Source organism: Berghia stephanieae, chromosome 13 (genome assembly GCF_034508935.2).
Source record: "Berghia stephanieae isolate SIO BIC M18660-M18661 chromosome 13, UCSD_Bste_1.3, whole genome shotgun sequence".
Taxonomy (NCBI): domain Eukaryota; kingdom Metazoa; phylum Mollusca; class Gastropoda; order Nudibranchia; family Aeolidiidae; genus Berghia; species Berghia stephanieae.
In genome coordinates this window covers 15,884,289-15,896,891 of record NC_088372.1, presented here as the reverse complement: position 1 = coordinate 15,896,891, position 12,603 = coordinate 15,884,289, and the positions used below count along the sequence as shown (strand labels likewise).

The 12,603-nt window shown below is 35.7% G+C and overlaps 2 protein-coding genes across 3 annotated transcripts in view; one reads left to right on the top strand and one right to left on the bottom strand.

The window, feature by feature from the left end:
• LOC144958515 (uncharacterized) overlaps positions 1–1,945 on the bottom strand; it is a 23,442-nt gene extending 21,497 nt beyond the window's left edge. Inside the window, exon 1 of one of the 2 annotated variants that reach the window (XM_078890539.1) lies at positions 1,632–1,945. The gene's annotated coding sequence lies outside the window, so the exon portion shown is untranslated. The remainder of the gene's footprint in view (positions 1–1,631) is intronic. The other variant, XM_078890540.1, reaches the window with a different exon arrangement.
• Positions 1,946–5,666: 3,721 nt separating this feature from the next.
• Positions 5,667–12,603, top strand: LOC144958801 (UPAR/Ly6 domain-containing protein cold-like). The gene is made up of 4 exons (XM_078891006.1): positions 5,667–5,832; positions 7,729–7,848; positions 10,380–10,558; positions 11,391–12,603. The coding sequence occupies exons 1-4, from the start codon at positions 5,784–5,786 to the stop codon at positions 11,469–11,471; spliced, it is 429 nt and encodes a 142-aa protein (XP_078747132.1). The 5' UTR covers positions 5,667–5,783; the 3' UTR covers positions 11,472–12,603.

Sequence of the window (12,603 nt, the reverse complement as noted above, 5' to 3'; positions counted from 1 at the left end):
TGGCAAAAAAACAAAAACAAAGACCTGAGTGACGTCATCTTAGTTCTATTTATAGGGAAGAAAGTCGTGACGTTACAGATACTTTCCGGTTACCAAGTCATTGGAAGTGTGTGTGTAACAAGCCTTCCGAAGGACTAAAAATGAATAGGTTACATACTGAATCATAAGGTGGCAGATCTATTTTAGTAGCAGGATGTATAGGCAGATTCTAAGGATTACGGGACGTAAAAGAATGAGAATGGATGATCTTTATTGACGGCTAGCATATTTAGACTAGAAAATAAGATGCCGTCACTCTGAAACCAGAAATTATACAAGGTATGGAGCCAGTCCTCGGGAAGAGTGGTTCTACACTTTCAATGAGATTGGAACCAGTTTTTATTTTTTACATCACCCTTTTGTTTCCTATAGTGAATACAGAATAAATTCAATGTTTTGAGCTCAATCATAGTTACCTTTAATACATGCCAGGCAGCCGAATTGATCAGCCAAACGGTTTGTGAGTATTTATCACAATATTTTGACACACTGATAAGGTAATTAGATTCAATTGTCTGATGTCACGTCCGCCCATCAACGAGAAGCTTGGTTCTAAACAAGGAAAATCTGTACTTTTTATTCTTCATGCTGGCTCGAACTTTTTTCACATGCCATGTGATCAGAATATATAAAAGTCAAAATATGATCAGATTTATAATGTTTTTCTCCTCTGGATACACTTTTATGCTCGTCGGAGAAGTATTTCACAAGGGCGTCCGCCGTTGTTCCTATAGTTTAGAACCTGTTGCTAAGTTACTATACGTCATTAAGAGGGAAGTGACGTCACGACTGTTGAAGCCTATTGCAAAACGACCATTTATATCGCGGCCATGGGCTCAACACGAAAAACTACCAGCAGTACATGCGACGTGGGGTTGCACTGCAATAATGTACATTCACGTCATTAATTTGATTAAAAATTTAAGAATCGGGAGGCCAGCACAAAATGATAGGTCAGAATTATGTATTCAAGGCAGCTATGACTCAACTCAAGGGGGTCCCGATAGCTCTGTTGGTAGAGCACTCGCTTCACATGCAAAGGAACCAAGATTGATCCAAAGGATAACAAGCAATTGCTATTGTCCGTTTCACGCTATAGAAACCGGGGGAAACTCCGGCTCCATGGGCCATTGGCTCTGAAGGACTACTTATGGCTCAACCCATAGCCTTCTTCAGTTCATGCCTGTTATCTAAATCACTCAGCCCTACAGTTTATGACTATTATCACAATATTTTGACATACGAATGACGGAACTGTATCACGACACCTGACAACGTTATAATATAATTATTCTCAATTTATTTGTGTTGAATTAAAAAAACCAAACAACAACAATAATGTGATGTCAAAATACCAGTTCCAAATCTCCTTGGTTGGAAGTATGAAACCAGTCCTCTTGAGGATTTAACATTGTTGTAATGGAAACTATTTTGCGTTGGATTGAGAATATTTCCATTACAACAATGATCCCATAAATTGGGTTATCAGACCTGCAAATGAGTATACATGACGGTCGCATACAACCATCATTGTGTTATATGGGCAAAACAATTTTATTAAAAAACAACAAAACCCTCATTACAGAACTTGCCTGGGCAATCTCACTGTTTCTGCTGTTTACAAACTGTGCTAACAATTCCAAAAGATGGTGAATGTTTAACTGGTCAGTCCACTGTTGATCGGGTAATCGGTTATATTTCAAACGTTTTACGCTAGAAATTCCATTTTTTTGGTCAGAAATTCGTTTAGATAATATTTAGGAATGAAAAACATACGATAAAAACACTTCTATGCTTAGAATATGTAATGTCAAGGGAGTGGGATGCACCCATCGACATGAACTAGCTACACATTATACATACAGAAACGATAAGATGTTGGCAGAATGCAGACGTAGAAAACTGTGAGATAGTAGAGATGTGTGTTGTTTTACACGTTACACATGCGTGTGTGTGTGTGTGATTGTGTGTGTGAGTGTGTGTGTGTGTGTGTGTGTCTGGAATGGAATTAGGTGATATAAATGTTTGTGTATTTGTGCTCTTTGTGTGTATGTATGTATGTATGTATGTATGTATGTATGTATGTATGTATGTATGTATGTATGTGTATGTATGTGTGTGTGTGTGTGTGTGAGTGAATTTAAAGAGGTAAAAGGAGAGAGAGAGAGAGAGGGGGAGAGAGAGAGAGAGAGAGAGAGAGAGAGAGAGAGAGAGAGAGAGAGAGAGAGAGAGAGAGAGAGAGATTGCTCATATCTAATAATGTTGCTGTAGATTGTGTGTGTGGGAAAGCAATATTAGTGTTTGTGTATTATATAGGCTAATATGTTGGTGTGTTTGTGTGTGTATAAATTGTGTGTTTCTGTGTGTATCATACCAACGTTACTCACAAACACACACACACCCACACACACATACACACACACACACACACACACTCACACACACTCACAGAGTCCTGCTCACGAAACTGGCGCAGGTAAAGTCTTGGAGGTTTCTTTATTTTAGTACACCAGCCAAATTCCGTCCACAAATTTCAAAGGCATTTCGTGTGTGTGTGTGTGTGTGTGTGTGTGTGTGTGTGTGTGTGGAGAATCGACAAATCAAGAATTCGGCAAATTGCAACACCCTGTGACCTAATAGAGCGAGGATCCTTTTGCTTGTCATTGTGATACGTGCTCTTCTTTTTTCCCATGACTTCTTTCTTCTTATGGTTTTTTTTCCCCTCTAAAATGTTTTTTCCATGTTACTTTTAATTAGTTGTTTTTTTTTCTGTGGATGAGATGGGGTGGGGGGGGGGGGGTGTGCTTGTGACAAATTCTTAGGCACTTCGGATCATTTTCTTTTTAAAGAGAAGATGATAAAAAAGCCCATTCAAAAGCATTTAATTTCGATCTAGAATTTGGGCATCGCATTTAAAAAACCCAGCAAAACTCACACACACACACACACACACACACACACACACACACACATATATATATATATATATATATATATATATATATATATATATATATATATATTTTATACAATAGGATCATTGTTTTTTTCCCGCTAATTTCAAAAGATCTAAATTTCCCCAAGGGAGATGCAATCTCTGGGCCACTTTTTTGTTAATAAAATATATCTGTTTTTTGGAAGTGAGAGAGTTGTCAATATACACTCCGAGGTATTTAAATTCATCTACTACTTCTACCTCCGCGTTTTTTATATTTAGTTTCCTCTGTTCATTTTGTTCTTTAAGTACAATGTCAAAAATCTGTTCTTTAGTCTTTGTGATATTTAACTGAATCACATTAACAGAGCACCATTTAGTGAATAAATCAACTTGATCGAACTATTTATTTACGCTATCATCATAATAAGATCTACAATCGCTGTGTCGTCAGCGTATTTAATTATTTGGAGGTTTGAATGGAGTGATCGTCAGCCATTGGTGTATAGAATAGGTGAGATAACACAACCCTGAGGACATCCGTTTGATATTGTTCTCTCATTTGATAGCTTTGACCCAAGGAGAACTCATTGAGGTCTTTTATCAAGGACGTTTTGAATCCATTTAAAAATCAGATAATTAATTCCAATTTCTTGTAATTTATTAATTAATAATTGTGTGTTCATAGCATTAAAGACTGATGAAAAATCGAAATAGTGGAGTCTGGCATAATTTCCTGATGCTTTGTCTAGGTGGGATGTTAAGGTCTGGTTTAGAGTCACAAGTGCATCGTCAACTCCTTGTGAGTGTTTATAGGCAAATTGTAGTGGATCCAATGTTTTAATAATTTCATTGAGAAGAACACATTTTATTATTTTCTCCAAACATTTCATGGTGATGGATGTCAAAGCAACAGGTCTGAAATTATTTAATGTTGATGACAAGGGGGATTTGGGAATGGGCACGATGGTTGATGTTTTCCATATTGTTGGAATTTTGAAACTTTGTTCCCGGCATTGTATTCTTGAGAAACGCATAAAATCTGGTGCGTAATATTTTTATTTGTCTAATTCACCCGTAGAATATGTGTCAAATGAAATGTCTCCTCCGGAAGAGTGGTTTTACATTTCCAATGAGATTGGAACCATTTTTTGACATCACACTTCTGTTCCCTATCCCTTGCGGTCCATGTTCGCGGTTTTTTCATGTATGTGTGTGTGTGTGTGTGTGTGTATGTGTGTGAGTTTGTGTGTGTATGTGTGTGTGTGTGTGTGTGGGCGCGCGCGCACGCGCACGTGAATGTGTTTTTGCAAACGAGAACTTGTAATAAGAATAGCTCAGTAGATAGTATGAAAAGGAGGGAAGGGAGAAGGTGGGTGGAGTTGCAAGAATGGAATGCGGTCTGTTACACTTTGCCAACAGGAGCTGACACACACACAGACACACACATACACACACACACAATCATTATACTCTATTTTTATCTATCTATATACATTCTCTCTCTCTTTCTCTCTCTCTCTCTCTCTCTAACTCTCTCTCTCTCTTCTTTTTTTTCCTTTCTTTTCTTTCTCCCTTTCACTCTCTTTCTCCCTTTCACTCTCTTTCTCTCTCTCTCTCGCCCTCTCTCCACCACTATCTCCCTCTCTCATCCTTTCATTCTTTCTTTCTTCCCTCTTCTATCTATTTTCTCTCTCCTTCTCTCCCCACACCCCTTCCACACACACACACACACACACACACACACACACACACACACTTCGCCCATTCAATTTCCTTTTTATTCTCTAAGAAATTTATTTTTTTCTTCTGTAATGTATCGTATCTATCATCCAGATCATTGCTCCATTTTTTTAATTTTAAAAACATTTTTCATTATACTAATAGCTACAAATTCTAACTCTTCTTTCTGTTTTTCTTTTTTTATTTTGTTTTCTGTTCAGACTCTTCTTCCCACCTCTTCCCCGACACTATTCCTCAGTCCTCAGTACTTTCTTGTATTCTTAATTTTATTTTCATCCCCTTTTCTCCTTCCCATCCTCTTCCCCCTTCTCCTCCTACCCTTCATCCTCCGACTTCTTCTCTTCCTCCCCCTTCATCCTCCTCATCCTCGTCTTCCTCCTCCTCCTAATCATAATCGTCATCGTCATCATTATCACCGGTGTCGGTATTTTATTATTATCACTATCATCATCATCATCATCATCATCATCATCATCATCATCATCATCATCATCATCATCATCATCATCATCATCATTATTAATATTATTATTATTATCATCATCATCATCATCATCATCATCATCATCATCATATTATTATTATTATTATTATTATTATTATTATTATTATTATTATTATTATTATTATTATTATTATTATATTATCATTATTATTATTATTATTATTATTTATATGTATGGAATCTGGTCATACAGGATTACTTCATTTTTAGTTTTGGGAACTTGTCACCTTTTTTTGACGTGCTTTTAGTTTCCATCAATCATCGTTAATAAATTTTAATAACTTTGTGATATGACATGAAACATCTTTTCACTGAACTTATATTATAATTTAATATCTCGTTTAATGATTATAAACGACAAATCTTGCTTACTCTTTGCTATCTAGTCACTTTTTTTTCACGGTATTTTCCCTTGAGTGACGATTCCGGAACTAAACCGGAAGTTTTACCTTTCTACCTTTTTACCTGCTGTTTTCTGTTGTCGAAGTAGAAGCGAAACCAAACTGAAATTTCAGTAAACTTTCATTCCATTTGGTCAAGTTTACCGGGAAACGCTCCGCAATGGAGCTCTATTTATCTCTTCTGTCCATCGCCCTCCTTGTAGGAACAAGTAAGTCATCATGAATTGTATTAGTCGTCTAGCATCCACAGCAAATCTTTCAGTTGAGGAAGTGGCTTCTCATTTCATAAACTTATTTCCGCCATTTTCATATATATCATACTCATGCCTCTTCACACGCACACAATTGGAAGGTATAAACGTTGCGTTGTCATAAGATGAGATGGTCAACTCACTTAATTCCATTAATATCCAGTAAATGAAGTTTTTGCAAATTTTACCCCTGGATTTTGGGCACAATGACTTCGGTATACTTCACTCACGGAAATTTGAGTCAACAGCCATTTGACAAAATCTCCCTATAAAAGAGACCATAGAGAATTCATATCTAACTATCAATATCTTATTCCAATAAACTTATAACTTAAAGATACTTTTTTTTTAGTACCCCACTGTTTAGTATTTTTAGTTACAGCCTACTATATGATTACTCATTTACACAATCTGTAATGCTTCCTGAGCCTGATCACTGTATATATCTGATAGATGATAATTATCCAGTTCAAGTCTAAGTAAGCGTTTTGTTTACTAGTCCTATTTAACTATAAGATTAGTAGATGAGATTGAGATGGCTCATCATGGCTTATAATTGGGAAACAGAATCGTGTGAAATTTTCATCAAATCTCATTGGACCTTGGATTTGATGTTTATACAGCTTTGACTCAAATTTTATCAATTTTTCCTAACTTCAGGTCCTTAACCTTGTCATTCAATCACCCAAAAATTGTTTCATATAATACATACTTTTATAATGTATAATAATTGCAAGATTATTGGTTGATTGATAATCAGCTTCGGTTTTTGCATCTGCTTCTCTAATACTTAAACATTAGGAAGCATCAATTGAGTTCAACAGTCGTGACATCTCTTCCCGCGTAATGACGCATAGTAACTTAGTAGCTGGTTCTAAACTATCGGAACAATGGCGGAATCCCTAATGAAATACTTCTACGACGAGCATAAAAGTGTATCCAGAGGAGAAAAACATTATAATTCTGATCATGTTATGACTTTCATACATTCTGATCACATGACATTGAAAAAGTTCTAGCCAGCATGAAAAATAAAAAGTACAGATTTTCTATGTTTAGAACCAAGATGTTCGTTGCTGGGCGGACGTGACATTAGACTATTGAATCCTATTGGCCATTGACAGGCTGTGACTTGTCAACAACTGGGACTGAGCGATGGTAAAGTTGTGTGATGTCACAATATATAATGAGGACAGCAGTTTGGATTGAAACCCTGAGCAAGGATGCCAATTTGGTTGTTTTTAAACGCTACATCCCAACTATTTATATGCCAATAACTCATTGGACCTTGGATTTGATGTTTATACAGCTTTGACTCAAATTTTATCAATTTTACCTAACTTCAGGTCCTTAACCTTGTCATTTAATCACCCAAAAATTATTTAATATAACACATAACTTTTATAATGTATAATAATTGCAAGATTATTTGTCGATTGATAATCACTATGTAATTTGCTGCTAACGTGTTGTATGTGGGTGCTTCTGTTTGTCCATCCAAGGTTAATTACTCATATACTGGTTATTCACCTTGATGGCTGAATTGGGGTGTGTCCATTGGATACCCGACTCATCTGATAAGCCACTTCTTATCAACCCCCCCCTCCCCCTCCCCTCTTCCCTATTTGTTTACTGGAGTTGGAATGACCTGTCTCAAATCCCTGAAAACCCAACACAAATATTCTGCTCTTGCTCTTTGAGTTTTACATCAAGGTTCGAGAAGAATAATATGCTTTATGACTCTAACATAGTTTTCATCGTTGATCAATATGACTGTTAAAATTTAATTTTTCCCTTTTAAATTTAACAAATGTAAGAAGATGTTAACATTTTTACCTCCTCCCATTTTCTTAGGTGTGGCCTTGGAGTGTTATGTTTGCCAGAATCAACCAGACAATAAGGATAAATGTACCAAGACATCTGTGCAATGTCGTGAAAATGAAGACACATGTCTTACACACATTGAGTGGAGAGGTATGTCATGAATTATATTTTTTATTTGGTCTTCTAAAAACTTACTCTTAAAGTTGTATAATTAACATTTTTTTAAATGACTGACCCAGTCAGACAGAGCATTACTACTGTAGATGTTGCATTTCCAAATGTCTCAATTGCCTCTGTGTTATATGTTTGTGATAAGAATAGAGCTCACTGGGTGGGGATCCTGATCTCCCATAGTGGGCAGGGGGGTACATACTGTGTCTTCTATCCCCTTATATCTGTTTTCCACCATGCTTTCTGTCTTTGTCTTGGAATGAGATTACTTAGTTTTTTTCCTGGCCCTGGTCGGAGTCCTGGCTGGGAGGGAAACAGTCAAATGCATAGTTATTGTTTTGGGAGATGATATTTTTTAAAACTTGTAAATCATCTCTCTGTTATGTATTAGTATATTTGTTATTTTTTAATGTATAATGTAAGCATTTGAGTGTGTTCCTCTTTGTTGGATTTTGTTCTTGTGTCCGGATGAGACTTATAGGTGATCTCAAACTAAGTACATTGGTGGTATGCTCTTGGAATCTACATCTGATCCCTATTTGTTCCCAGTTCCCCTATGTCTTACTTTCTCTTGGATGCTTCAATTGTAATTCTAGAACTTTTTACTATCCCATTTTCTTCCTTTTTACTGGCGCTGATATAACCTAAATATGTTGCAAGTGCCGTAAAACCCTTAAAAACAAAAACAAACAGAATAGAGCTCATAAATAGCTTAAGTGCTGGCTCATCAACAAACTTTCGTGGTGTTTGTGTGTTGGTCCCATGACCTCAAGAAGCTGTGAGAGGGACTCAAGATAGTTATTATGTGTGAAATTACTTTTGTTTCTTTTTAGTGGTGGATGGCATCGATAGTAGTGAATCCTTCTCGTGGCCATATGGAGTTGGTGTAATATTTAGATTGTGGGTTCGAATCCACATCGCCACAAAGTTTTTATTCTCCATTGTCCTCTGACAACATTCAAGACAAAAAAGTGGGGAGATGCTGGTGATGAGCCCTTAAAGAATAGGCAATGAACCCTGAGAAAAAGAAGGAAATCCAAAAATTTTCATCCCTTCATTAATATTACATTACCGCTGAATGGATTTGACATTTTACTATAATCAGGTGGAAATGAATTTTAACCGACATGTACTTATTTGCAGCTCTTATAATCCAGATTTTCATGGGCTCACTATTTGTAATTAAAATTATTTCAGACTAATGCAAAATATTTTCCATTACAGCATTGTTAAAACAAGGCCATAATTACATTCATTTGGCAGACCTGCTGCTAATATGCATACACAGGTTTGAATCCTACTGGGAAAACTAAACCGAAAAAAAAAAAAGGAAAATTGATTTCCTGTTATTTATTCTGCTCAAAAATTTAAATCGATAATCGATTGAGAGCCTTCTGTAAAAAGAGAAGGATTAGATATATTATTATGGGCATTATTTTGTGAAAGTGGTTTTGAGAAGGTTCTTTACTAATCGAATCATATGGATTATATATTTTTAAGTTAGCCTTGTTTGTTTAATGGTTTCTTCAATAATACCAGCTGACCACATATCCAATCCACCAAAGTGCCAGTTTTTCTCTTTTTCAGTTTAAATTGAAATAAAGTTCATGGGACAAAATGTTTTCTCTGAATTAGGTTGCTTTGAGCGCATGGTTTGAGTTGTTATGATAAAAAGCATTCTCCATTTCTTAAAGATGACCCTTGTAACATGAATTTTAGTCATTATCTCTCTTGTACTCTCAAGAATGGCGAATTAATTACATTTTCTCACTTTTTATTTATGCAAAATGCGTATTGCTTGAAAGACTTTTAAGGATTCAATATAGATACATAATCACCTTTGTGGTCCACCGCCTCAAAATGGTTTTGTGTTGGATGAATCCGGCCCTGAAGAGTAGATTGCAATCAAAAATAAATAAAAATAATGAATAATTTGAGCTTTTATGTAGCTCAATATCCACTAAACATGCTCAAAGCCCCTAGCCAACAACAACACTTAACATGTAGAATGAGACATGATGCCTGTTAGGCGATATTACAATTATTTTTTTTCAAACAAGGACAAAGCTGTTAACGGACAGGTACTCATTTTACACCTGAGTTCAGTGAGAGAATGTGAGTAAAGAGTCTTTTCCAAGGACTCAACTATGCACCTAGCAAAGTTCGAACCCAGGACCTTCTGATCTGAAAGCGAGTGTCATACCACTAGAGCACATAGCCACACAATGATAAATGATAAGGTGATAAGATTAGATGATAAATGAAATAATGAGAAATAGTTATTTTGAGTGTTAGAACTGTAAGCCATGGTATTTATTCTCCACCATAGTCAATCGAAATTAACATGAAGTTCATGTTTGTGTCTATAAATTCATTTTTCAACACTTGTTCATTCTGACATAGACTTCAAGATGATGGGTCACATTTACAAAAAAAAACAAAAACTGGGTCAGTAGATAGCTGAACTTTTCAAAACAGTAGTTTTAATTTTATCTCTTTTATTCCTTTAGCCCCTAACTTCTGGACACCTCGGTCAGAGAAGATCCACTACGTTCACAAGAGTTGTAACATGTCATCGTATTGCGGTCGAAAACGTCGTGAGATTGGCATGAAGTGTATGCGTGATTGGTACCGGGACTGGGAGTGTGTGGAATGTTGTCAAGGAGACCGATGCAACTTTTATGTCACGGTAATATTATATGTAATTATAAAGCTACCTGGTGCTGGAGAGGGGGTTCTGATATCTCAATTGGTAGAGTGTTCTTTTTTTTTTTTTTTTTTTTCAAATCATCTTAGTTGATTTTTTTTAATGCACAGCCGGGGTGTATAATATAGATAAAGAAAGGTTCTTTTGATGGCTCTTCATAATATCTATGGAGAGACTGAATTTTTTTTTCGAATCGTAATTTTCTTCTTGCCTTGTGTCATGGAACTAATACTATTATGCACCCAATTGTTGCAAGGAAGGAGTATCACAAACTCCTTTAATCAAAAGAAGAGAAGAGTACCAAGTTGCAACACTGTGTGCTGTCTTGGCGAAATCATCAAGTTATGATGTCACGTTTGACACCAAAAAAAAAGAGAGAGAGAGAGAGAGAGAGAGAGAGAGAGAGAGAGAGAGAGAGAGAGAGAGAGGAGAGAGAGAGAGGGAGAGGAGGGAGAGGAGAGAGAGAGAGAGAGAGAGAGAGAGAGAGGAGGAGAGAGAGAGAGAGGGAGGGAGGGAGGGAGGAGAGAGAGAGAGAGGGAGAGGGAGGGAGGAGAGAGAGAGAGAGAGAGAGAGAGAGAGAGAGAGAGAGAGAGAGAGGAGAGAGAGAGAGAGAGGGGAGAGAGAGAGAGAGAGAGAGAGAGAGAGAGAGAGAGAGGAGAAGAAGAAGAAGAAGAAGAATGCTGTTTGTAAAAGATCAAAAACTATTTATCATATCTCAGAACTTGGTCATTAATAAAAATGTTTTAGACTTTCGTTAGTCGTCCTTATGTTATAATATTTTATTATTCATTTTTTTTTTCCTTTTCTGATTCAGTTGTCTGCATCTGATGTCTTACCAAGCAAGTTCCTCGTGCTGGCCTCCCTCGTTATGTTTGTTCTTTTTAGGTGGAGGTAGAGAAGTTTAAAGACTTGTCAGTGTCATCTTGTTGTTCTTCGTGTTGATAAGACAGTCTTTTTGGCTTCCCTTACTTTGCATCAGATTGTCATATCAAGAAAAAGTTCAAAGTATGAGGATTTGGATGTTTTAGATATTTTTGTAATGTTTGATGTATTAAATATCATTTAAACTCTGGAATTAACCAGTAATATATGACGTATTCATTAATAAGGGTCTTGTGTCAACATTGTCAACTAAAAAATTAATGGGAGGTTACTAGGCTTGTAAAAAGTTTGAAATTGTGACACAAATTTTAAAGATTGGTTTGTTCGTTATTTAAGGCTGTTAAGCATCACTTGGATGCCACTCCCATTTTTATAGAAGTAACAATAGTTTCCATTTGATTTTCCAAATTGAAAGATAAAAATGAAGATGGTATATTGTGGTCTACGAGCCCTTGAGCCCGATTGGCTGAACTTTTCAACCGTTGTTTGCCTTTATATTTTCTGAATGAATTGTGTAACGCTGTTGATTGAATTTATTATTATTATTATTATTATTATTATTATTATTATTATTATTATTATTATTATTATTATTATTATTATTATTATTATTATTATTATTATTATTATTATTATTATTATTATTATTATTATTATTATTATTATTATTATTATTATTATTATTATCATCAATAATTTGTAATCTGAGCAATCAAAGACTATCCGAATGTTTTGATTGATAGATTTGGAGAAAATACAGTGATATTCCATCGTTAGAGGGATGTGGGTCTTGTGATTTTCATTTAAGTTTTATCCAATTTCATAGTGTTTACTTACAGAAAGTGAATATCAAATAATCTTGTATAGATTTATATGGTGAAATTTAGTTGGAGTAGTGAAATAGCTCTTTTGTGACGACTCAGAGTAGTGAAATAGCTCTTTTGTGACGACTCGTTATAACTTTAAAAGCAAATTTTAGGACACTAATTTATAGTAATTGATGCACTGCCTAAACAAATATCCATAATGTACTAGCATGTTGAGTTTTTCAACCTGCTATGATCTGAGATATCAAATCTTCAACTACGTCCACCCATGCTCAACTCTCACTGTCGTTAATTTCTCCCTGTCCCACTTTTTTTTTC